The sequence below is a fragment of the Armigeres subalbatus genome, chromosome 3 (assembly GCF_024139115.2).
Source record: "Armigeres subalbatus isolate Guangzhou_Male chromosome 3, GZ_Asu_2, whole genome shotgun sequence".
Lineage (NCBI taxonomy): Eukaryota > Metazoa > Arthropoda > Insecta > Diptera > Culicidae > Armigeres > Armigeres subalbatus.
In genome coordinates this window covers 91,256,325-91,282,378 of record NC_085141.1, presented here as the reverse complement: position 1 = coordinate 91,282,378, position 26,054 = coordinate 91,256,325, and the positions used below count along the sequence as shown (strand labels likewise).

The 26,054-nt window shown below is 44.9% G+C and overlaps 1 protein-coding gene across 1 annotated transcript; it reads right to left on the bottom strand.

The window, feature by feature from the left end:
- Positions 1-2,353: 2,353 nt before the first annotated feature.
- On the bottom strand, positions 2,354-25,962 carry LOC134227708 (uncharacterized). The gene is made up of 7 exons (XM_062709360.1): positions 25,137-25,962; positions 11,143-12,880; positions 6,045-7,130; positions 5,885-5,981; positions 3,202-3,282; positions 3,008-3,132; positions 2,354-2,939 (listed from the first exon to the last, which is right to left on the bottom strand). The coding sequence occupies exons 1-7, from the start codon at positions 25,279-25,281 to the stop codon at positions 2,816-2,818; spliced, it is 3,396 nt and encodes a 1,131-aa protein (XP_062565344.1). The 5' UTR covers positions 25,282-25,962; the 3' UTR covers positions 2,354-2,815.
- Between the last annotated feature and the right edge of the window lie 92 nt (positions 25,963-26,054).

The window sequence follows — 26,054 nt, the reverse complement described above, 5'->3', positions numbered from 1 at the left end:
TTCATTGTCTCCCGACCGATCGCGCTTTGAACTTGCTTTCCGTCAAATTTTGAAACTTTTCGCTATATATTTTCACTTTTTTCGACCAGTATCTTCTGACACCATGTGTGTGCGTTGCTGTCTAGCATGAAACTGTTTATTCATTGTCGTATACATAAGGAGGTCTACATTTCAAAGGAGTAATAGAATGCACGCTAAATACTACGTTACAGATACCTTCGAGGTGGTCAAGGAATTCGTCTACCTTGGATTCTTGCTAACGGCTGATAACAATGTTAGTTGTGAAATACGATGGCGCATCATCTGTGGAAGTCGGGCCTACTATGGGCTCCAGAAGAAACTGCGATCAAAAAAGATTCGGACAATGCTCGAGGAGGACTTGCAAGCACTCGGAGTATTGGAGAGACGGGTGCTTAAGACCATCTTGGGCGGTGTGCAAGAAGACGGTGTGTTTTTTTTTTTTTTTTACAACGGAGAATGCATTTACACACTAACCCAGTACACGTGCATTGTAGTTGCCAAACTACCACACGGAAGTGTACTGGAGTGTCGGACTCGACCATACCGGTAATACCGACTAAACTCCCTTGGGCTCCACCATCGTTTCCCCCAGGAACTACCTCGCAGTACTACTTCTGGGGGGATGGCAGTACTAAGCGTACTCGCTCATTATCGCTCACACAGGCACTCGTCCCACGCGAGACTGACTTGGGTGCTCGCACACCATTCACTCCATTTGAGTCTTACTTGGATGCTCTCCCGGGCGCTCCGCTGCCATGCCTCGAGGTGTCAATAGCGGTAACTGCCTGGGCCTACAGATATTACGCTACGACACTCCTGCCTCAGCACGAGCAGATCAATCACACCACTGCCGAAGCAGACCACACGCTACCCTGCCGAAGCAGGGACACTCCCCATGCACCACATGTGCACAACTGTAGGTGTGTGGGTACAACCCACTGCTACCCTGCCGCCAAAGCAGCTTCTCCAAAGACCATTCGCTCCATGTGACCCTTTTTCGGGTGCTCACTCTGACATTCCACTGCCATGCCTCGAGGTGTCGATAGGTACCTCGACTCCTACCTCAGCATGTGCAGTCCATACTCAGACTTCTGCTGCGCTTCGAGGTGTCAATAGCGGTAACTGCCTGGGAGTTACAGTTATTACGCTACGACACTCCTGCCTCAGCACGAGCAGATCAATCACACCACTGCCGAAGCAGACCACACGCTACCCTGCCGGAGCAGGGACACTCCCCATGCACCACATGTGCACAACTGTAGGTGTGTGGGTACAACCCACTACTACCCTGCCGCCGAAGCAGCTTCTCCAAAGACCATTCGCTCCATGTGACCCTTTTTCGGGTGCTCACTCTAACACTCCACTGCAATGCCTCGAGGTGTCGATGGGTACCTCGACTCCTACCTCAGCATGTGCAGTCCATACTCAGACTTCTGCTGCGCTTCGAGGTGACAATAGCGGCGACACGCTATGACACTCCTGCCTCAGCACAACCAGATCACTCACTCCCTGCCGAAGCAGCTCACGCGCTACCCTACCGGAGTAGGGACACTCCCATGCCAATTGGCACTCCCTGGGCTTGTGCTTTTGAAGCGGCACACAGTCGCTTTGATAGAGTCTGATTACGGGCACTTGTGGTTTTTTGGGAGGGATTTTAGCAGAGCCCACTGCTAAATCCCACCACGCCCTAGGCAGTTCTCCCTGACTCGCAGACAGCTGGGGAGGGGTCGTCAAGCCCTTGGACATGGTCCATGCTGTCCCTGCTGCCCCCAAGAAGACGGTGTGTGGCGGCGAAGAATGAACCACGAGCTCGCCCCGGCGAACTCAGTATCCAGAAGGTAGCTAATGCCGAAAGGATACGATGGGCAGAGCATGTTGCAAGAATGCCGAATAGCAACCCTGCAAAGATGGTGCTCGCTTCCGATCCGGCAGGTATGAGACGGCGTGGAGCACAGCGAGCGAGGTGGACAGACCAGGTACAAAACGACTTAGCAAGCGAGTGGCGCATTCGAGGATGGAGAGATGCGGCCTCGAACCGTGTATTGTGGCGTCAAATTGTTGATTCAGTGTTATCTCTTTAGATGTAAACTGAATAAATTAAATGAATTGATAGACTTCAAACTTAAATAACATAATGAATAATAATTTGAGGGCAAAAAAGTTCATACTTCGGTGATACTTAAGGGCAGTCATCATAGGAATTCTTTTTTAAATGTGCTGTTATCTAACATGAAAAAGAACTTTATTATCAGGATTACATACAAGTGATTATAAATAACATATTTATGTGGGCACTGCGATGAAAAAATATCTTTTGTTTGATCTGCAGACAATTTTGATTATCACTTCTACATTCCAATAATGGAAAATCACAAAATCAAAATAAATCGAAATTAGCTCCATTGCCGTAGCAAAACACTTTTTATAGCTTAGCCTAAGTAAAGACGAACGACCTCTGCAAATAGACATTTCAGTAAATTAATACCTACTCCAAAAAAAATAGAGACATTACAAATACTAGTTTTATTGGGCTTGTAGCAACGCCGAGTCACCACGCTTAACAGCCCACGGACTCCTAAAGATAAAAGTAGACTGTTTCGTTTTCGCCTCCGAATGCAACGTTGCGATGCCGCGGCGACAAAGGTATTAAATTCGAATCGGCATAATTATTACGCTGCACCGGAGGAAAAACATGGCGATGCGGATAGTAGCGACGGCGGTGCCCTTCGCTATCATAAAACCCAACGCGCGTTCGGTGAGTGGGTTGTCCATGATGGCCGTCTCCGTCCGGTCGTCATATGTTGTAGTCTTTGGTAAGGTGCACTTCGATATCGACCCGGCAGATGGGGCAGTGCTTGTTAGTCACCAACCACTGGTCGACACAGTCCTTGTGGAATAAATGCATACACGGGAGACGCCTTTTTTTAGAAATGGGAGTAGAATTAGTATTAATGAAAATCTGGGGGTGGAGCATCGCTTAACCAACCTGACGTCGTTGTCGACCTCGAATTGTGATAGACATATTGTGCACTTCTCGCTATCTTCGTCCGTTTCGCTGGCTCGACGTAGCCGTTTGTACTTGTGGGGAAAGGTATTGTGCTCAATCATTTCCTGAAACAATAATATAATGTGTTGATTGACGTCTAATAATCTAATAATTGGTAATAGGTCTATATAAACCTGTGTCGCTCCACGATTAGAACAGCTATCCTCGATAACGCGAACAAAGCGGTTCAAGCTGGACAGCAAACTTGGACGAAGCTGCGAAACAGAATAGATGAGCCATAATGATGTTTATACATACGAAAAATGATATTTTTTTCTACTTGATTGATGGCTTGTGAGGGAAATCAGATTTTTTCTTTTTTTGGAAAAGATGTTTTATTTTGATACACATAGTAAAGTTTGCCATTTTAAGGCGTTATTTATGAGAGATTGCGAAAAAAGATTCGGCTGCCGGTGGGACTTGAACCCACACTATTCCATTAGGTACACTGACGTATTACCAATTATACAACAGATGCCCTCCCGAGAAGTTGTTCCATAACCAGCTAATAACGATGGGATATCAGTCAATTCCCCGTATCCATCGAATCTGCTTTGGCCACATTTCATACCCTTTTGACGTAAACTACGTCTAAGGGGAAGACTCAGATACAGGGTGTAAAATCGGAATTTCCAAATTCGAAACCGTCACAAAATTAGGATAAATTTCAAACGCTAAAAGCGTCTTTATCTTTCGATGGATTTTCGAGATTTGCTTATCAATAGATTCGGAAACTCTCCAGCAATTTTATTGATACTATTGATTACCAACGTTAAACTATTGAAAATGTTATTTCTTTTGAAACCGGGTGAAAAATTCAATTCCGTTCATAAATCCCTTACACGGACATCAGATTGTAGTAAGGTACGGGCCTTTTGATCCACTGCTTCGTTTTCCCTGTGTATAAAAAGCCCCATGTTTTGCGTGCGCGCGTCATTTTCATTCTGGATGTCACGGAGAACGGACCAGCGCGGTTCCAGCGATAACGCCTGTGTTTGGTCTGCTGTGATAAAAACTTATGGACGATTCAAATCAAGCCCAACTCAGCACCTAAAAACTCATGGATGAGTTGAATCATCGTATGTTTTCTGTATGTATGTAGAATCACGAGCGCGCGTCAAACGGAGAAGCTGCAAAAATGTATTCGCATGGATGACTATCTACTAAAATTATATGTCTTTCTCTGAATCGGGATCTCGTGATTCTACTACCAACGGAAAACAATCTGCCATCACTAAGCAATTAAGTTTTACTTTGATCAGAATTCATCTCGCCTCAAGTAGAGCTACTTTCATTGATGGTAGCCAATCGTTAGTAGGGGAAATTACGGCTTTGGCAGTTTTTGTTCTATTATTGTCAGGGGGTTTTCTGTAACTAATTATGCTCAAATTTGGCCTAAACATTCTTTGCATATCAAAGAATATTGTGGCCGAATTTCATAAAATTTGGTCAACAAAAAACCCCCCCGACAATAATAGAACAAAACCTGCCAAAGCCGTCATTCCCCCTACTTCATACAAGAAAATTTAATCTGAGCGCTGCTAATGTTAATGACGACGACCCCGCGACCCACACCATCGCCGGGAATAAAATTTCCGGTAGGAGCTCCGCCGATGCCGAAGGTGGTACCACGGTCTGCTCTCCGCGACATCTCGAACGAAATGGCTCGCGCGCGCGGGAGAGCTGCTTTCTTGTAATCAATAAAGTTTAATCTGTAGCCACGCCCCTTTGGTGAGTGCTTGACGGTTACACAATATTTGCAGCCATACCGGACAACAAAGAGGCGGGACTAATGAGCCATCTTTATCAATGATAAGAAAACTGCTCTCCCCCGCGCGCGTGGCATTTCATTAGAATTGTCGCGGGCGGCGGTCCCAGCATCGGCAGAGTTGCTGAACGAATCAATCGGTTCTTCTCAGGGCCACCATCCTATGCAAAGGAAGAGGTGAGGCGAATATTGTTCAAAGAGCAAATTAACCACTTGGTGACGCCATAATGTTGCCGTCCGTATCAGAATCATGAGTGCGCCCCGGGAGGAGATGCTACAAGTATGAATTCGTATGGATGGCATCAGTGGCAGCCAGGTGAAATTTTCTCATGATCTTATTTGATTTTGTTGCAGCTTGTGATTGGGAAGGCGGATTATTAACAATCAATCGAAAGATGGAGATGGAGACAGTTCAATCGAAATGATGCCGTCAGTAGCGAAATCACGAGTGCGCTTTGACGCGTGGTCTTTACAAAAACATGTGTGCGTCTTCAGTGATTTGACGGTAGTTATCCTCATTTCTAAAGTTTTAATGATTAAATACAGTAAATAGTGCAATTAAACCTGATAAATTTAAATTTAGAAATACCCAAGTTTAGTTAAGCTCATTTAGAATATTTTTCAAAAAATTCGAAAAAGAACAATTAGTTCAAACAAAACTAAACTACTCATATTATACAAAACTCGAGAACTCAATAAATTTGTTTTAATTACATAAATATATTAGTTCCTTTTAAAATGTAAATTTCATAAGAAATCCAAAGAGTAATTTTGTAATACTCATGGATAATGGCACTAGATTCTTCATTTCACCAAACTGTTTCACGTAGTTTACGTCGGGCGGTCGTGTCTTGTATACAACCCTTATGATTTTTTCTCTACCCAACTATATGTATCAGAATTGAACAACACTCGGTTTCCAAAAAGAGATATTTTTTGATAAAGCTCATAGTCTGAATAGACTATAAACCAGGTTAGCGTTAATGGGTTTGTAAGACATTCATATAAAGAGTTTGGGTACTAAATGTTGTAAAACGACCGTTACTTACCCCAATGCTGAAATGAACTTGAGGTGCATTGTTCAAAATTGCCTGCGGCTGGAAGTGATGATACATGTGGTGAAGAACATGTTGGTGATCGTTACGCCTGAAACGAAAAAAATGTCGACATTATATGTAAAGTTTTCTTTTCGAATTTCATTTAACGAACCGCATCGGTGGATAGACAGTAGTGTGATACGAAACCCGCCTAGGACGATGATTGAACACGCGCAAATCCTGCTGGTAGTTGAGCCCGTAGCGGTTAAAGTTACGATCCGCCCAATACGTGCCGCTATCATCAAAAAGCTCTTCTCGGGCACCGGATCCACTAGGGCCAGGCCCTCCGGAATGCGATGGGTTAGGACCAGCAGCATTGTTGTACGATGAATTGATAAGATTATTTCTGGATCTCAGCGCTGCGTGAATGGGAGATACTCGATCATTAGAATTGTTCAAAACATCACCGAGCATGCGACGATGCGCCTCCTGCATATTATGTTGTCGATTCCATAGCTGTTCGTGGACTGCGTATGGTGGCCGTCCTCCAGAGCGCAGATATCGATTCATGTAATTGAAGCTACGATAGCCACGTGGTTCCGGATGATTGCTCCCCAGTGGAGGAGGGGCTTGTCTACCAGATTCGTATTGATTGTTGTCATCGTTGAAGCGTCGGCCATGTGCCCCATCGTACTCTCTGTTGTTTGGACCTAGCCTGTTAGAATAGTCGGTGGAACTGTCGTGTGACGTATGTCCACATCCAAACCTTTGATCATTGCTGTTGTTATTATCACTACGCTGGAATCCATGCCTATTATTCATGTTAGTTGCATGGTTACTTATGTCATCCAGAGGAGCGTACGGTATGAAAGGATGCCGGCTAAAACTACCACTACTCGTGTTTTCTATCACAATTCCAGTATTGCTATTGCTTCCATTATCTACCGCACCACTATTGGGAGATGTTCCCGTCGTACTACCCTCCACCGTCGGACGGTGCAAATCTTGTGCTTGGCACGTCGCAGGGTAGTTCGTCGATTGCAGTGGAGTAGGTCGCATCATGCCCGTATCTTGGCGAGGTGGCCGCGCGTTTGGAAACCAACGCCGACCGCTAGGAGAGTATCCACCTTCTCTGCCTCCGTAGTGTGTAAATGTTCGAAAATGCCTTTGCGCCGGGACAGGTGAATGGGAAGTGTGATACTGCCGGATACGATAAAATGGGTTTGACTGTTGCGAAGGAGTGAGATGTTCCGGCAACCTATGAAATACATTGGAAAATAAAACGTTTAACCAGGGCTTTTGATTATTTGGAACAGTTAATGCTAAATGATTATACCAATTGCTTTCAGTACGACTTCCCTAATTTCCAAGAGATTGAATAGGAATTTAGAATATAGGCTAGCGGTAAACTGCCGTCGGACGCATAAATGTCACATGTTACAAAACGAGAAAAATGAGAAAAACGCATTTGAAGTTTCAAAATGTATTCATGCTATTATCGCTAAATTTCGCTTTTTTATTCACTTTAACGCAATAAACTATAGAAGAATATTCATATTCGTTGGGCCGGACTCAAACATTGCCAAAAACAACTATTTTTTCCACGTTTTTTCAATCAAAACCTGAATGTGACACTTATGCCGCGAAATTCACTGGCCAGGCGAAAAATGTACGCATATTTGTCACACCGTGAATTGAGAGATAGTTGTTGTTAATTTGTTTTTACATTTCGCTAGCGACGATTGTATTTCTTTGGTGTGGAATATTTAAACCAATACGGACAATCCAGTGGCGCGGAATCGGTAGAGGACTTCCTCGGGTTCGATTTAAAAAATGACGCAGTTGATTGTTGTTCCAGAGGTTGACCAACCAATTCTTAGCGGCAGTAGCGTAGTTTCCTTGTCAGGGACAAGGACATGCGTTACATCTTCAACGTCCAAAGGAATTACAACTGTCTTATCGAAATGATGGTGACAAAGTGCTACCAGGTGAAGTGGTTTTTCTTTGGATTTTCAAAAAGTAAGTTCTCAATTATTTAAAAGTTATGAACTTATTTTCTAGGTCATACGGCTTCCACGGTGGGTGGTGCTTCAAGAATATTATTTTCTCGTAAAGGCTGCTGGTCTTCAATGAGAGCTTTGCGCCTGTTGGCCCCTACATACGAGCATTCCCAGTCAGTTAATGGTCGCACAGCCAAAAAAATCCTTAGCTGTTATTTCAAAGTTATTATAAAGTACGCTGACCTGAAGACAATTATCTTTTGATTGGATAATTGTTGTTCGCAAAATAAGAACTGGAATTTATTCCATCATATTACCCTACTGATAAACAGTAATGAAATTCAGGTCGAGTGCATACTGTTGGAAAACTTTGATTCGGGACATACGTTAATGGCCAATGACTCTTTCCATGTGGCGTTTGATTCCAAAATGCGCCATGAACGTGTCGTCAGTTATGAAAACTTCAAGTCTGTGGTTGGCAATGCAAAGAACAATATTGACGTACTTGATATGAAAGCAACTGACTTCTTCAAAGCTCACCGTTTAGCAGTATACGATAAACCACTGAAGCCACGCCCGTACGTGGACTCCATGCGAAAAGTGGTGTTTGAAAAGGGCCGTCATGAACTTGGATAAGCAAACATCATCAACAGTAAACACCTTGGTTGTAGGTCAATGCCCAGAATACCAATCCCCAGAATCAGTTCCCCAGAATGGTATTTCCCAGAATTCCATTTCCCAGAACGACCAATTCTCCAGAATGATATTCCCCAGAATGCACCATTTCCCCGAAAAGAAATCCCCAGAATGACCCATTTCCCAGAAATAAAAACCCAGAATGACCCGTTCCCCAGAAAAAGGTATCAGTCTAAGAAACTATGTTTTTCGCTGTCATTTCTATAAATTAAAAATACTAGATACTATATTTCTATGCAAAAATACTTATCGAAGTACGCATTTGCCCGGAATAAGGCAAAACGACATATGCGGCCTTATTTTAAAGCACGAATTTGCCCGGTATGGAGTCCATTTGATATGTTTGTTAGGGCTCACATATAATACGAAGGAGTATATAATCCATTATACTCGTTGTTCATATTGGGGGAAGCCCATATGGCATAATGCCATTTGGCATAATGCCGTTTGGCATAATGACCATTTGGCATAATCGTTGAAAAGAGTATCAAATGCAATGGGTCGTAAGAATTAGAAATACTAGAATAAGAAATCGGCGAAGACGCCATCTTGTTTCCAATCGAACCGTCAAAAGCGGTTCCAATTCGACTTGTTTACATTTTGCGTTCATAAGAAGCAAGTAAAAAGTTCAAGTGATGGCAGTTTTATTTCCACGATTTCATGCATTTTCATACGTTGCCATTTCGACAGTTTTTCACTCCGCCGGTCTCTGGTTATAAGCTGGGTACTGCGGATAGAGCCGCTTTTTTGCTCTCAAGCGAGTAGAGGGATGTTTTGAAATCAATTCCATAAGCAAAATTATTTTGCAGTTGCTTGGCTGTCAAAAATTTCCCGCTCTTCGAATTTCTCTTTCCACGCTGCATAAGGGCACACAAATGCGCGAGACTCTACATGACTTTACGATGGTTTACATAAATTCCTGCTCCAATCAGCTGTTGTATCTCGTGAAAATTAGTAACGAGTGCTTTTTAATTGCATTCCTACTAATTGTCCACTTGAAATATAATGTGAAAATATTTGTTACAAAGAATAAAAAACTCAATCTAAGTTTATTTTTATTTTTTTCCCAAATAATAACAATACTTCTCAATATAGGATCTGAAACGAACATAACCACAATCTTCAATGTTTGGCTCCGGCACAATAGAAAAGTTTGGCTTCAGTTTGACAACCAAATCGATTCTATTCGCACCACCCAGGTTATAAGTAAGAATATATGATTTCCATTTTTAGAAGTATGTATTTACATGAAATAAGACAAAAGAGTAGATGACTCCTTCTTTAAAAGTATGCGTTTACCCGGAAAAAGGCAAACGAGTAGATTACTACTTCTTCAAAAATATGCATTTGCCAGGAAAAAAGGGAGAAGAGTAAATGACTCCTTCTTTAAAAGTACGCATTTGCCCGGGATGAAGCAAAAGAGTAGATGACTCCTTCTTTAAAAGTATGCACTTGCCCGGAATAAGGCAAAAGAGTAGATGACTCCTTCTTTAAAAGCACGCATTTGGCCGGGATGAAGCAATTACGAAGTATGTAGTCTAAGCTAGGAGATGGTGCATTCTGGGGTATGGTATTATGGGGATTAGGACATTCTGGGATTCTGGGAAATGGCATTCTGGGAAATGTCTTTCGGGGGATAGGGGCATTCTGGGGAATGTCTTTCTGGGGATTGTGGTATTTTGGGGAATGGTTTTCTGGGGAGTAGTGCATTCAGGGGAATTAATTTCTGGGGAATCACTTTCTGGGCAATGGGTTTCTGGGGTATGACATACAATCAACACCTTAAATACTGCAAGTTGTTTTTCAAGAAGCAATTTAAGTTGGTTGTAAAGGATTCGTCCTCTTTTGATACAAATGTACGTTGAAAAAATGCTCCTCAAGGAATTGAAGAAGAAAAGAAAACTTTTCTAATGAACTAATGGTCTAATGGTTCAACTTGTTGTTACCGAAGAGGAAACATCGCTTTTCAGTGATCTTCCGACGAAGCAAACGAAGCTTCTGATTGATATTTGTACTTGTTTCATACTTAGAATAAATTTTATCGCCATGTGACATGTTACAATAATTATGAGTTTTACAAAAAAATGGGTTTGCTATGGTTCCTCATCACTTTTTTACGGGCCTTGAATATTTTAATTATGTCACAGTTTCATATCGTCTTCTCCCAAGAGGTCGTTCACGATATACTAGAAGAAGTTTTATACAATATAATACCTTCCCTCTTTTTTCATGAACAACCGTCCATAAAAATTCTGAAAGTAGGGAAAGACCTTGTACACTTACCAACCACCCTTCTAAACTATCCACGTGGATTGTAAATGACCCTTAAAGCATGGTACATTTTTTGGACGGCCCTCAGGACCAGACATCGTGCACGCGTACGAAAAAGGAAAAAGAATGGAATTTATTTAGCAACAGCAGAGCCAAAAAATGCGCCATAATTCAGAATTTTAGGAGCCAAACCTTGCTTTAGAAAACCAAAAACGAGAAGTGTATTTACTATTGCAACTAGCAGGATTGTCAAATAATAAAAAGTACTAGTTTTAGTACAAAAATATACATATTTATACTTACGTTCGTCCGCCATTTGCACCGTACGCCATGAATCCTGAACACCTGTTGGGCAAACCACGCGTTTTCTGATCGGGTGGAAATGATGGCGATCGTCCGAGACTATTCTGATCTTGTTCACGATGATCTTCAACAGTTTCACCAGCCGCCAAACCACCATCATCGTCAGACTCATTAGTCAGGTCGATCGGATCCCTCCCATTCTCGCCTTCCTGATCCACCAGCACTACATCACTTTCGTCACTTATACTACTCGTATCGGTGACCCAATCCAACTGCAAGTCTGGCGCTGAAAGAACGTCGCTTGTTCGCTGCGGGGCTGGTTCTTGCTGATTTTCATTCGACACTTCCTCATGATCGGTTACTACCCCAGTGCTATCCACTGTACTGGTAGCTCCGTTATTCTGACTAGCTATTTCCTCTAGGCTGCTTGCACTAGAAGAGTTTATCACCTGTAGGCTCGTATTCAATGTATCATCCAAAATTGGCCCATCTGTATCAGTTTCTCTAATGATATCCGTTGTATTTATCGGTTCCACTTCCACTCCAGCAAGTTCGCTGAAATCTTCAATATCACGAGAATTTCGAACACTCGTTGCTATTTCTTCGTCCGAATCTTCGTCATCAGAGTCGTCACTGTCATAGTCGTCGTAGGAGTACCGATGATAGCGTCTCGTTCGACGATTTGAGTTTTTAGATTCACCCTGCTCAAGAATCTGGTCAACCAGATGTCGATTTAGACCACTCGGACCAGGCATTGGTTCATCTGGGACAACCGGTTCCGGAGGAATGACCTCCTCTTTCCTTTCGTTGGATTCAACCTTACAGCTTTGTTCTTTCTTAATTTGAGGTTCCTGCTTCAGAAGATTGGCACATTCTACTTTTGGTTCCTTCTTAATCACATTCTGGTGGTTGGCTGTACAACTCTGTTGATCTACCGAACAGTTTGGCGTACAATAGGTACACAAGCATGGATTTTCCTGTTTTACATTGTTTTTCGATTCGACTTTCTCCTCTTTCTTGACGGGTAATAGCTGACATGGTTCACTTGGAGGTTGGATTATTTCAACAGGTTCACATTTAACGGGGGCTCGTGAGCGACTAGGCGGAGACTCTCTTTTGATTTGTCTGACGATTACCGTCCCTACGGGTAGGTGATTGGAATGAGATCGTTCTGGTTGGTTGGGTTTTTTGGGCCTGCTGTTTATATCACAGTTATGATGCCGCTTCCTATTGAATCCAACACGAACATCGCGATCGCCATTGCCTACGCCTGCATAATGAGGCGTTTGGTGAAAATTATATGAATTCCAATGAGACGGGATCTCTTCGGAGGTTCTTGGGGGTCTTATGTAGGATCGCGTCCTTATGACCGTGTTGGGAACGGTGCCGTGTTCAGCGACCGGATCACCATTATTAACTGAATGACGGGGGAAAAATGGAGATGGCCGTGCACTAGTGGATCCATGATGAAACGTTGGTGAGTACCGATTCGCTTGTTGTTGGACATGGGGCGGATGATGATGATGATGGTGGTGATGGTGATGAGATGGAAAATAACCATAGCTAGTGGGCCCGTACAGCCCGTAGTTGGTACGCGCCGTCTCGGGATTTGCCGATGGTGGAAAATACGGAATAGCATCGTAGAAATTTGGAGCATTCCGTACCCGTGGTAGAACTAGAGAAGGTATGTAATCATGCATACTTCCGGTTGCAAATAAACGAGGCTCGATATCTAAATCTGAAATAAGAAAACAAAGTTATTTTATTATTGTAAAATTTGCCTAAATGTGTATTTCAAATGTATTCGAAGCAATATTTTTCAATAATGGTAAAATGTTCGGTTATAGAAAAAAGAATTGCATATTTTCTTTTTCTGAACGTAATAATAAGCTGAATAAGCTCGAGGCGGAAAATGAAAAAAAAATGTCGTAGGAGTACGTGGAGCGTAGGCCCATGGTTCAAATTACGAAACAAAAGCGACGGAATGGCGGAAAAAGGCGTCGGCAAAAGCGAAATCGGAGACCAGCCAGTCTCGGGCTGAAAGTCTCCCTAATAAAGACATAAAAAAAGAAAATATTATAAAGAATAACAAAAAAGCGAAATATGGGGCAAGATGACCATATGGGGCAAGACGGCCACCCTACTATTTAAACATTTATATGCATTATATAAACATATTTAGTACAAGGTATGATTCATTAGTATTAGGTATTTTATATATTAACATACTGGAAACATAGAATAAAATTTACGTAACTGAAAATATGAAAATTGTTGGATACCGTCGCCGGGAAAATTTCGAAGGGAAGTGTGTCAGTTTTATAGAACGATCGTGTGGTTGTCACTGGTAGAAGCGCTGGTCAACTATACAAGTTGGACATCGAGTTTCGTAAAGAATCAGGTTCGGACGTTGTTGATGGATTGTGCGAAGTTAATGCTATGGCTTCACAGCAAGACATGTTTGACGGTTTGGCCATTTGGAAATGCGAAAGATGACGAAGATCACCGAGTAGCCTGAAAGATGCATCTGTGAAGTACGTCTTCAAGGGAAGCAGACAAGGGTGCGAGTTCTGTTGCGAACCAAACGTCCATCAAATGGACGTAATGACCGCATTTCTAAATGGACAGGAAGAATCTTTAATGCAAAAAGCCGAAGGCATTTTTCAAGGTGACCCCGAGCTAGTGTGTCGTCTCAAGAAGGCACTTATGGATTGTATACACAATCGTGTTCCAATACCTATCAAATGCGGCACATGTCGCCACTCTTAATTACATACACCTGTTTTTTTTTTTATTTAGAGGGATAAAGGCAAATCTGCAAACAGACACTTAAAGGGAGTGGGATTGACGGAACGCCGGACCCACTAAACCCATCCAAGCAACGGAATGTTACTTGAGTTACCCTCTTTACTAATACCCTGGTTCCCCCATGAACTGCCTCCCAGCATTACTTCTGGGGATAGGCAGTACTTAAACTTAAACTAACTCGCTCATTAACGCTAACACAGGCACTCCTCCCGTATGAGACTTACTTGGGTGCTCTCTCTAACATACCCTGACACTATTTCTGACGCACCATATGATGCTGAACCCCGGTCAGGTACCTCCAAAACTGGGGGAGGAAGGACCTGGAAAGGTCCGTCCACTCAGGAAAGACGGTGGTAAAGGGGTTACGGCAGGATGAAAGTTCTCAGCCGCACCAGACCAGGGAAATAGAGGGGGATGACGCCTCCTGGACCCTGGTCAAGAACAAGAGGAAACCAAAGACGTCAAGGGCCGAAAAGAAGGCCCAGGCGAATGAGGGTAGCAAGAAGTCTAGGGTAGGCGCCAATCGCTCCAGGGGCGATGCCCTAGTCATCACGGCGGACGAGGCTAAGTACTCGGATGTTTGAAGGCGATGAGGAGTGACGTCAAGCTCGGTGAACTCGGCGCCGACGTACGTCGAATAAGACGTACCCGCATGGGCGAGATGATACTCGAGCTGAAGCGGGGCGTCTCGCAAAAGGGCGCCGCCTACAAGAAGTTGGCGGAGGAGGTCCTAGGCGAGACGGTCAAGGTGAGGGCACTCACGACGGAGGTGAATCTAAGGGTTAAAGATCTGGACGAGATCACTGAAGTCGAAGAGCTCGTCACGGCACTGCGGCGACAGTGTGAAGTGGAGACGCCCACCGCAGCCGTTCGGCTACGGAAAGGTCCGGCAGGGACGCAGGTAGCATTGGTTCGGCTATCTGCAGCGGACGCCTCCAAGGTAGTCAAGTTAGGGAGCGTCAAGGTGGGATGGTCGGTATGCCCTGTGCGCATATACGAGCAACCCGAAGTTTGCTTCAAGTGCCTGGAACCGGGGCACAAGCAATGGGACTGCAAAGGCCCTGACAGAAGCAATCTTTGCCGACGCTGCGGATTGGAGGGACATAAGGCACAATGCTGCACGAACCCTCCCAATTGTTTGATTTGTTCCAGCAAAGCTGTGAACAGCAAGCACCCCATGGGGGGTTCGATGTGCCCGGCGTTTAAGCGTGCTGCAAAATCAAAGTGCAGGTAACGCAGCTGGCTTGCTCGGCTTCGCCCGAGTGTTTGGTGTGCGCAGGTTTAGAGGAAACGGCGAAACACGTGTTGTTCGTGTGCTCACGTTTTCGCGCAATGCGTGACCACATGCTTGCCACATGCGGTCTGGACACTACCCCGGACAACCTAGTTCGGAGGATGTGTAAAGACGAAGTTGGTTGGAACGCCGTTTTATCGGCTATCGCCCAAATCGTCTCGGAGCTACACAGAAGGTGGCGCGTGGACTCAAGGATGGCTAGTTCAGGCGCAAATAAGAGGTGGTCCAAGGGATCGGAGTCGGCTTCATGGGTCATACCGGTGGTCATGCTCTGTGGTCGAACTCGATCCTTTTATCGAACAAGTGGCCGCGCGAAGAACAACATGGTATCGTCGCTTTCGCGGCGTCGGTCAACCGGGCGGGTTCCGAGCCCGAGGACGGAAAGGGGTCCTCGTCAAGGCTGGGGCAGGCGTAGGCCTCGCGTCGGCAAATCCCTCTGTGTGCTGGCGAATAGGCCATATCGCAGAAAGGTCAATTTGGGGTGCACGCGGCATCATCATTCTTGATACCAGTCGTGCAGAGGGAAGCAGGCGCGAAGTCGACCCTGCCCACCTTCCGAGGACATAGGGCGTGGTAAGGCCACCTGGAAAGCCGGCAATGCGCTGGCACGATACCATGGTGTTCTTCTAAAAAAGCGAGTCACGATGTTCGATGCTGCAAGGACACGCAGCTAACCTCGAGGGTGCGTCATGCACTGGCCCCCCTTTGAAGCATTACTTTCTGGTTGTACCGAAGGGACGATGGGCTTGGCGGCAATGGAAACGGTTTAGCTGGTCGGGGATGCAGCCCTGCCTCCCTCATTGGAGGTGGCCCCTAACCCAGCACTTCCTGGTCAACCCAGGATGTCTGTTGAGCAGATTCCCCCTCCATTGTTTAGGAAGAAAAAAAAAATACATACACACATACAGACATCACCTCAGTTCGTCGAGCTGAGTCGATCGGTATATAACACTATGGGTCTCGGGGCCTTCTATCAAAAGTTCTTTTTTGGAGCAATTTAATAGCCTTTCGGTTCAACTTTGTTGTACGAGAAAGGCAAAAATCATGTGACATAGTCTATAAATGCATAAAACTTTGTGTTAAGTAATTAGTTGATTGAGACACCCTAATGATACTAAATTCGTGAACAAAAGTTGAGATTTTTTCCCACACCATTCCGATCACTCACCTACACCACAGGTAGATAGTAATCGGCAAAGGCTCCCTAAAATGTTCGTTTCTCTACACACGATCTCTGTACTGATCCTATACCTAGATATAAGACAGCAAGAATCTCGCAATAGTCAGTCGAATACAAACTATCAGTCCAATCGCATCTACCGTGTTATTTCTATTCCGTATAACAAGTGAGCAATAAATCCATTCGTCGTATCGTAAAATTTCCAGTTCACCGCGTTAAGTGATTGTAAGAATTCCGAACATAAAAGTTGGTCCTTCGAAGAGCCGGATCACTGCGCGCGCGTGAAACTCGTGAAACTGTGAAGCTTGGTCGTGAAAGACTGTCTAATCGTGACAAGTGATAAAGAATAACGCACTTATTGTGTGCGAAGTCACAGTGTAGTGCACCGCATTTGCTTTAACAGCTGGACGATCAGACATTGTGTGCGCTTGCCGCAACTGACAACCGCAAGTTAAGTCCCCACCGGGATGAAGATTCGAAAGTGATTCCGCACAGTTCGGATAAAAATTGGAAATAAGTGCGGAAAGAAAGGCAATCGTTTTGCTGGATCGATCGTCAGGTGGCTTGGGCACGCTTTGGTGGCTTGGCTTGGGTCTACGAAACTGAACTATTGTTGGGCCGCACAAAGGAGGTGAAACAATCAACCCTTCTTCTGTGCCGCAGACTGTAAGTACGCTACGCATGCATGATAGCAGCCCGGCTGCGGGGATCGTTTTGAGGCAAATAAAGTTAGACTACTACAAGGTGATCAATTATCACTAATTGCTTTTGGTTTTGGGAGTGAGTTGAGTTATCCTGACGCAGTTTAAAACTGTCCTTGCTCGTCGCTATCGAAGTTGTGGTGGTGCAACGTTCTTTCGAGGAATTATTTGAGATTTTCTGTTCTGTTGGTCGATTTTGGGGATTTTCGGTGGATTTTCTGACCCTTTAAAATGGCACCAAGTTTGCGCGCTCTGTCTCGTCAGGAGCGATTTTGCATTGATTCAATGAACAACCTCATTAGCCTGACTACCACATACGATGAGCAAAGAGACAAAGGCTTTCTTGAAGGATGGCTGCAGCGGTTGGAAAAAGTGTTTGCCGAATTCCAATCGATTCGTTTACAGTTAGAGCTGCGTGAAGATAACGATGAATTTGCGGATGCATCGGAAACTATTTCCGTGAATGAAGATGCAAATAGGAAGGCTAGAGATGATTTCGAATGCAATTATATGAAGGTGTATGGGTTTATTGTTTCTAAAATGCGTACCCCTGAACCTATGCCATCTTCATCTAATCAAAATGTCGTTGGGCAAACGAGCACGCTTGCAGATTCGTCGTTCGCTCGAATAAGGTTACCGGAGGTCAAACTTCCTACCTTTGACGGTACCTTAACACAGTGGTTGACTTTTCGTGATGCTTTTGTCAGTTTAATCGATTCTAATCCCCAATTAAAACCAATCGACAAATTCTCCTACCTCGTTTCGTCGCTAACTAAAGAAGCGAAACGTGTGATTGAATCGATAGAAATTACCTCGGTTAATTATTCAGTAGCTTGGGGACTACTTGAAAAGAGGTTCGATAACAAAAAACTTGTTGTGAGAACGTATATCGAATCATTGCTTTCAATCGAACCTATGCGCAAGGAATGTTACGACTCCTTGGCGCGCATCATCGATGAGTTTGAGCGGAATCTTAATATGATTCAGAAAATGGGGATAGAAACCAATGGCTGGAGTGTTTTACTGGCGCATATGCTGTGCGCACGCTTGGATGGTGCTACGCTGAAACAATGGGAGCAGCATCACGCATCCACGGAAGTACCAGAGTATGAGGACGTGCTTCAATTTCTGCGTGGACATTGTGCTATATTGCAGTCGCTATCATCGTCGAGAGTTCGTATTCCGGATCCGCCTAAACAGGAACCAATTCGATCGCTGAAAACAAAGTTGAGTCATGCTGTAACCGCAAGCACTTCACTGAAATCATGCTCCTTCTGCAAGCAGTCGTCGCATTCTCCCTTCCACTGCGAAACTTTTCGCAAAATGCCAGTATCCCAACGTTTCGAACTAGTAAAGAAAAATTCGCTTTGCATAAATTGCTTCTCGCCATCCCATATTATGAAACAGTGTCCTTCCAGCTGTTGTCGAGTATGTGGACAAAAACATCATACAATGTTGCACCAAAATACCACGCTTCGTCCGTCAGATAGTGATTCGATTCCAAAATCCACTCAAATGCCTCCTCCTCCTCCCAATCATGTACCATCCATTCGAAGTACTACAGTTCTGCCTCAGTCCTCCACCTCTCAGCCTCAGCCCTCCACCTCTCAGCCTCGCCTGTCATCTACTGCAGCTGTTCCATCCACCAGTGGTGAATCTAGCAGCTACGTACCGACGGCTCTACTTGGGAATGTTCGCAGTGTCCCCTTGACCGTTTTGTTGCAAACCGCCGTGGTGAAGATTGCTGATTATAATGGATATGCTGTATGGGCTCGTGCATTGTTGGATCCTGCGTCGCAGATTAATTTGATGACGGAGCAACTCTCGCAAAAATTGAAGCTTCGGCGACTGAAGACCCACCAGGAGATCGGAGGAGTTGGAAATGCTACTGTCGTTTCGTCGTACCTCGTCGATGCAAGGATTGAGTCGCATTGCCAACCAGGAATCACTCGTGAGCTACCGGCCAAGGCACTCAACACCAAAGAGTGGAACATACCTGCTAATCTCGTTCTAGCTGATCCCACCTTCCATCAGCCTGGCCCTATCGACATAATACTAGGGATGGAAGTCTACTACGAACTCGTCGAAGAAGGCCTAATTCGTCTAGGTTCCAATCTACCAGTGCTGCAGAAAACCGTTCTCGGATGGGTCGTGTCCGGTAAAGTTGGATCGACACCATCGGCACAAATCAGCTTTGTGCATGTCTGTAGCATCAGTTCACTCGAAAATCAGTTGGCACGCTTCTGGGAATTAGAGTCTTGTCAATCCAGTAGTACATTTTCCGTCGAAGAAACGCTTTGTGAGGCTCACTTTGTTGCAACCACCAGCCGTGATGATAATGGACGATTTGTCGTTCAGCTTCCGAAAAGATCAGCAGTCCTTTCAACACTCGGTGATTCCAAAGAAATCGCCACTCGCCGTTTTCTCGCTCTAGAGCGGCGTCTGAATGCCAACCCGCAACTGAAGCATGCGTACACGGAGTTCATTGAGGAGTACCATCGACTTGGTCACATGGAAGACATCACGGACTCGAAAGACGCAGAAACTCACACTGTCTCGTATTATCTGCCCCACCATTGTGTCATACGACCCGATAGCCTGACTACCAAACTCCGGGTAGTATTCGATGCCTCGTGTGCTACTAGCACAGGAGTTTCGCTGAATGACGGACTTATGGTAGGTCCTGTCGTCCAAGATGACCTAGTGTCGATTATCTTACGCTTCCGGATGTCTCGGTACGCGATTGTGTCGGACATCGAAAAAATGTACCGACAAATTCGGCTCTCGCCGTTGGATCGGCGATTTCAGAAGATACTCTGGCGGAATTCTCCATCCGAACCAATACGCACATTTCAACTTTCCACCGTGACGTACGGAACGTCATGTGCTCCGTACCTTGCCACCAGAAGCCTTATGGAACTCGCCAAGATTGGAGAAATTTCTCACCCACAAGCCGCTAGGGCAGTTGCTAAGAACTTTTATATGGATGACCTTCTAACCGGCGTCAACGAAATATCAGAAGGCCAGCAGTTAAGTATTCAAATGTGGGATCTCCTGCGATCAGCTGGACTTTGTCTTCGGAAGTGGTCCTCGAACTGTCAAGCTATTCTCGCTCGAGATGAAAGAACGATTGTGATCTGGAATCCTCGGCTCCGATAAAAACCCTTGGGTTAAAATGGCAAACAACCACCGACGAATTTCTCTTCGACGTTCCCGAATGGAACGAATCTCCCAATATCACCAAACGGATTGTATTATCGGACGCGGCTAAACTTTATCCGTTGGGATTAGTTGGTCCTGTAATCGTGCAGGCCAAAATCTTCCTCCAGGATGTCTGGAGAAGCCAAAAGGGATGGGATGAAACCTTGGACGATGAATTACAACAAAGGTGGCACGAATTCCGGCAAAACCTTCTCGCCCTCCGGAATCTCTCGGTGCTTCGCTGGGTAGTTCCTCTCGTCGAACCCTCATCGATCCAAATTCATGGATTCTGCGATGCTTCACTGAAAGCATATGGTGCTTGCCTTTATGTCCGTGTGGCATCCAACGATGGCACTATCAGCGTGAATCTCTTGACAGCGAAATCGAAGGTAGCTCCTCTCGCTGATTCTCGGAAGCAGAAAAGAGTCTGTTTACCTCGTCTCGAACTTTCGGCGGCATTACTCCTCGCCCATCTGTTCCAGAAAGTGCAAGCTGCAATCAATCTCGAAGCTCAAACGTTTTTCTGGTCGGATTCCACCATAGTCTTGCATTGGTTATCCGCTACTCCGTCCCGTTGGAAAACCTTCGTTGCCAATCGGGTGTCGGAGGTTCAACATGCAACCGTTGACGGACGATGGGCTCATGCTCCTGGATGCGAAAACCCAGCGGCAGGGATTGAACTTATCATTTCATTATCATTTAGTATACAGCCAATAACTCATTCCAGAGGCGGAATTCCGAAAAGTGTGGTATGACGGACTTCTAGCGTTGATTCCCCTCTACAACTTTGACTGAGGGTACTTTGCTCTATGTCTAATATTCACCGCGGGAAACGCTAGTATCTTTTAATATACTAAATGATAATAACACTTATTATCATTTAGTATATTGAGTGATAATAGTGTTTCGCGCTGTGGATATTAGACATAGAGCAATGCACCCTTAGACAAAGTTGTAGAGGGGAATCAGCGCTAGAAGTTCGCCATACAACACTTTTCAAAATTCCGCCTGAGGAATGAGTTATTGGCTGAATACTAAATGATAATGAAATGATAAGTTCAATCCCTGCCCAGCGGACATAATTTCGCGGGGAATGGACCCCGAACAACTGAAGGCTACCAATTCGTGGTGGCACGGACCAGATTGGTTGTCGAAGTCATCGCGGTTTTGGCCTTCCTTAACTCCCACCTATGATGAAAACTTCAACCCTGAAGAACTCGAAGAACGGAAGGTCGCTCTCGCTATCCAATCCGTACCTCCGAATCCTATTTTTACGCTGCGGTCTTCGTACAATGCTCTACTGCGAATAGTTGCCTGGATACAAAGGTTCCAGTTCAACTCGAATCCCAATAACCGAACAAAACGGCGGTCTGGTGGTATATCTACCGTGGAAATGGACGATGCCTTGCGGTGCCTCGTTCGAATCGCTCAACGTGAATCGTTCCAGAATGATCTTGCCTCGGTGTCCAACTCTGGACAAGTCAAACCCTCGTCTAAACTGAAAAATCTCGGACCGTTTCTCGATGATGGTATCTTGCGAGTCGGTGGTCGACTTCGCCATGCTTCGGTCCCTGCTGACCGGAAACATCCATATATTTTGCCATCGAACCACCCTTTCACCGAGGTAATCACACGATATTACCACCTAAAAATGCTGCACGCAGGACCCCAGCTGCTCATCTCAAGCCTCAGGGAGAAGTTCTGGCCATTACGTGCCCGAAACCTAGCGCGAAGGATCGTTCATTCGTGCATTAACTGCTTCCGTTGCCGCCCTCGCATTACGGAACAAATCATGGGCGACTTACCAGTCGAACGTGTCTCGCCTACGATGCCCTTCTTGAGTACCGGAGTAGATTTGTGTGGGCCTGTTTACTATCGCCATCCTGATCGTAAAACCAAGCCAATCAAGGCGTTTGTCGCCTTGTTTGTTTGCCTATCGATAAAGGCAGTTCATATAGAGCTCGTTGGGGACCTTTCAACGGGGTCGTTTCTAGCTGCCCTCCGACGTTTTGTGGCTCGAAGAGGGAAACCTAAACTGATCCAGTGCGATAACGCAAAGAATTTTCTCGGAGCGTCTCGGGAGTTGGCAGAACTAGCTAGGCAATTTCGAAGTCAGGAGCAGCAATCCAGCATATCTCGAGCGTGTGCCGAAGACGGCATAAGTTTCAAATTTATCCCTCCTCGCTCCCCGAACTTCGGTGGCCTGTGGGAGGCGGGCATCAAATCTCTGAAGACCCACCTCAAAGCAACACTGGGAAACGTCGTTTTGACTGCTGAGCAACTAACCACACTTTTGACCCAGATCGAGAGTTGTATGAACTCGCGACCTCTAACCCAACTATCAGCGGACCCAGAAGACCAGGATGTCCTAACACCAGGGCATTTTTTGATACACCGTCCGCTAATAGCCATTGCGGAACCTTCGCTGGAAGATGTACCTCCGAATCGACTCGACAAATGGCAGGAAGTTCAAGAGTTTCTCCGCAGACTTTGGAAGCGCTGGGCCACAGAATATCTGTCCGGGCTGCAGCCTAGAACCAAATGGACCCGCGAGAAGGACAACATCGTTATCGGAACTCTAGTTCTGGTGAAAGAAGACGGACTTCCACCCCTCAAATGGCGCTACGGCAGAGTGACCCACATCTTCAGGGGAGATGACGGGAACATTCGCGTCGTCGTAGTGAAGACGAAGGACGGAGAGTACCGGCGCGCGATTTCCAAAATCTGCGTGCTGCCGATAGATCATCCATCGTCGCTCGTACACCACGAGCCCGCTAATGACAACTGATGACATCTCTCTTCATCGCAGTTTCTGTTCTGCGCAACAACCGGGGGCCTACGGGCCTCCGGTCTATGTAAGTCTTGTTTGTTTAATGAATATTCAAAAAGCTCAAGGAATTTTTGTCTCCCATCATGACCGGCCGCTGGACGAGTGCCACAATCCGTGGGCACGGGCGCTACAACCCACAACCACAGCGCTGGACATTCGATTGACGATGACGGAAGGAAGGAAGGAAGGACGAACGACGCAGACCCGGGCGACGAACGAATACCCTGATGCATCAGTCATGGACCCAGAGCCAGCCAGCCGAGCAAGATCGACAGCCGAAGTAGTGTTTATCAACAGCTGATCGTAAGATCGGCAACGTCCAGTGTATATGAAAACCGATTAGTCACGTGTTGTAGCCGATTGTTACTGTATTAGTGTAGATCTCCGATCCCAGTCCCGGTCACCTTAGGGTAGATAGGTTAAAAAACTAGTTTTTAACGGTGGCCGGCATATGTTAAGTAATTAGTTGATTGAGACACCCTAATGATACTAAATTCGTGAACAAAAGTTGAGATTTTTTCCCACACCATTCCGATCACTCACCTACACCACAGGTAGATAGTAATCGGCAAAGGCTCCCTAAAATGTTCGTTTCTCTACACACGATCTCTGTACTGATCCTATACCTAGATATAAGACAGCAAGAATCTCGCAATAGTCAGTCGAATACAAACTATCAGTCCAATCGCATCTACCGTGTTGTGGTGTTATTTCTATTCCGTATAACAAGTGAGCAATAAATCCATTCGTCGTATCGTAAAATTTCCAGTTCACCGCGTTAAGTGATTGTAAGAATTCCGAACACTTTGGAAAGCTCGATGCAAGCTATCATGTAGGTAATTTATTACGACGCCACGCTAATAATCAGTGTAGTCGAAAATGTAGCAACAGAGCCCAGAAAGGTTGTATAAGCTTACCTATCCATCACTAGCGTAACACTAGTGTCTCATATGTCTATAGATATGGCTAAATTGACCAGAAAATTTTGAGTTTATTCGGCAGATATTACAGAGGCACATCGCAGGTGGACCGGCGAGGAGGAATACTGGACCAAGATGCGACCTACAGGAGTAGGTTCCAGCGGAGCAGTTCCCGGTGACATTATAAGACCAGTGAGTAAGCGGGTGGCACCGCCCTCTGCTGGTCAAAATGTCACCGGAGGAAGCAGAGTTGAAGGGTCACTTCCGCCCCCAACGGCGTCGTCACCCAAGACCTCTTGGGCCAGCTTCCTGTGATCCCACCAATCCGTAGGTGAATTGTCGTATTAAAGCCGAAATGGCTGGATGAATCCGCCATTGAATAGCGGTGCGACATTCCGTCTTAAAATCGTCAACAACGTACAACACCCGTTAAACCAGCAATCAACGTCGCATGCTACCTATTGATGGTATTGGTTTTCATCGGAGTGCTATCAGATTCGTCAAATCGACGTTCGAATCTTTGTTTACAAAAGCAGATAGGTCGTTTTAAAAACTTGGTATTGATATGTGTTTTTCTTTTGTCAACCAATATTGTGAAATGTTATTCGCATTCACGTAGCTAGTTATGCATCATTTTTCTGAGAACTTTCTACAGGAGCTGGATATCAATTCAGATATGCGTTGTGTTGTAACGGAGTATTTTGTAGATTGCATATTGATAGGGAAGGACTGGGCAAGATGAGCACCCTAAGAATGATACTGAATACTTTCTCAGCAAGCATACTTTTCTATATTACAATACACAGTTCTTTTTTGTTGCATCTCATCTAACATCTAGACTAGAACGCGAATTTCAAAAAGAACGGTAATCCCGATAAATGTAACTTAACTAAGACACTGTTTTTAACTGGTTCTAATACACTAAAGGGCAAGATGAGTAGTCATGCTTCTACTGTAAAATAATAAAGGAAGCGTTAATATTAAATGAATTACAAATAACGATTTACCTACTTTGCAAGATTACACTTCCTCTAGAATTATAACTTAATAAAAGCCTTACCAGTAATTTCGGGCGAATCAACATTTGATTGCATAGCTGTGTTCAGGATGTCTCGCAAATTATCTGGTCTAAATCCCCGTCCGGAAGAAGAGGATGAATTCATATCTGGATCCGAACCGCCATTGGTTCCTGCATCATCTTCCATTATGTTGTCTGATACGAGTCGTAGATTATTTTTCTTGAATTAATTACTCTTTTCGGTCCTTCAAGTTCTTTACATTGATCCTCCAGGGGCATTATAAGAACAATCTCATTTGTCACGACACTCTGCTGGCTACCAATAGCACATCATGGTAAACAAATTACTACAAATACACACTGCGACATTGGTATTACAAATCCAATTAACAATAGCACTTTCACAATCAAACGATCATATTAATTTCCCTATCTGGGGTTGCAGAAAGGCTGTTTTCTTCCTTGTGGTGGGTGAAGCCTTTCAGAGAATCCCTATGTTCTATACGCAAGCTAAATGCGTTGTTTAATCCACCTTTACTGCTCCTTGCACATCTCGCTGCACCATTTTTCAATAAATTATTGTCCATTTCTGTGGCGCATCCGGAAATTATTTCGAAACAATACACGCAATCATTTGATTGATTCAGCTGTTCAGCTCACTAGCAGCTGCCACACAACACAACATATTTTAAACAATCAACCGGAATTTGCAAACAATCAGCTGAATTTGAAGGAAAAGCGTCGTAGAATGATATTTCGATAACCACTTTACTGTGCTAGCTGGCTTTTCAGAGGCAAGCAGATGATAGTGTTTGGATTAAGTCGGTCGCCCAAAACTTTTCGGAGCAAGATCTCATCGAGGAGACGTCATTGATGAATCAGTCATAAATGACGATACACTTTTTGACAATGGTCATCTATTTTAGCTCATGGATCAGCATTGAACGCTATGTAATGTTT

What these genes read in the sequence shown, in the direction of transcription:
- LOC134227708 (XM_062709360.1), bottom strand. Translation starts at nt 25,281, where the DNA reads ATGGAAGATGATGCAGGAACCAATGGCGGTTCGGATCCAGATATGAAT. An exon ending in ACTGTCTATCCACCGATGCG is followed by an intron (nt 5,982 to 6,044) that starts GTTCGTTAAATG and finishes TTTTCGTTTCAG; the next exon opens with GCGTAACGATCACCAACATG. An exon ending in CTAATCGTGGAGCGACACAG is followed by an intron (nt 3,133 to 3,201) that starts GTTTATATAGAC and finishes TTATTGTTTCAG; the next exon opens with GAAATGATTGAGCACAATAC.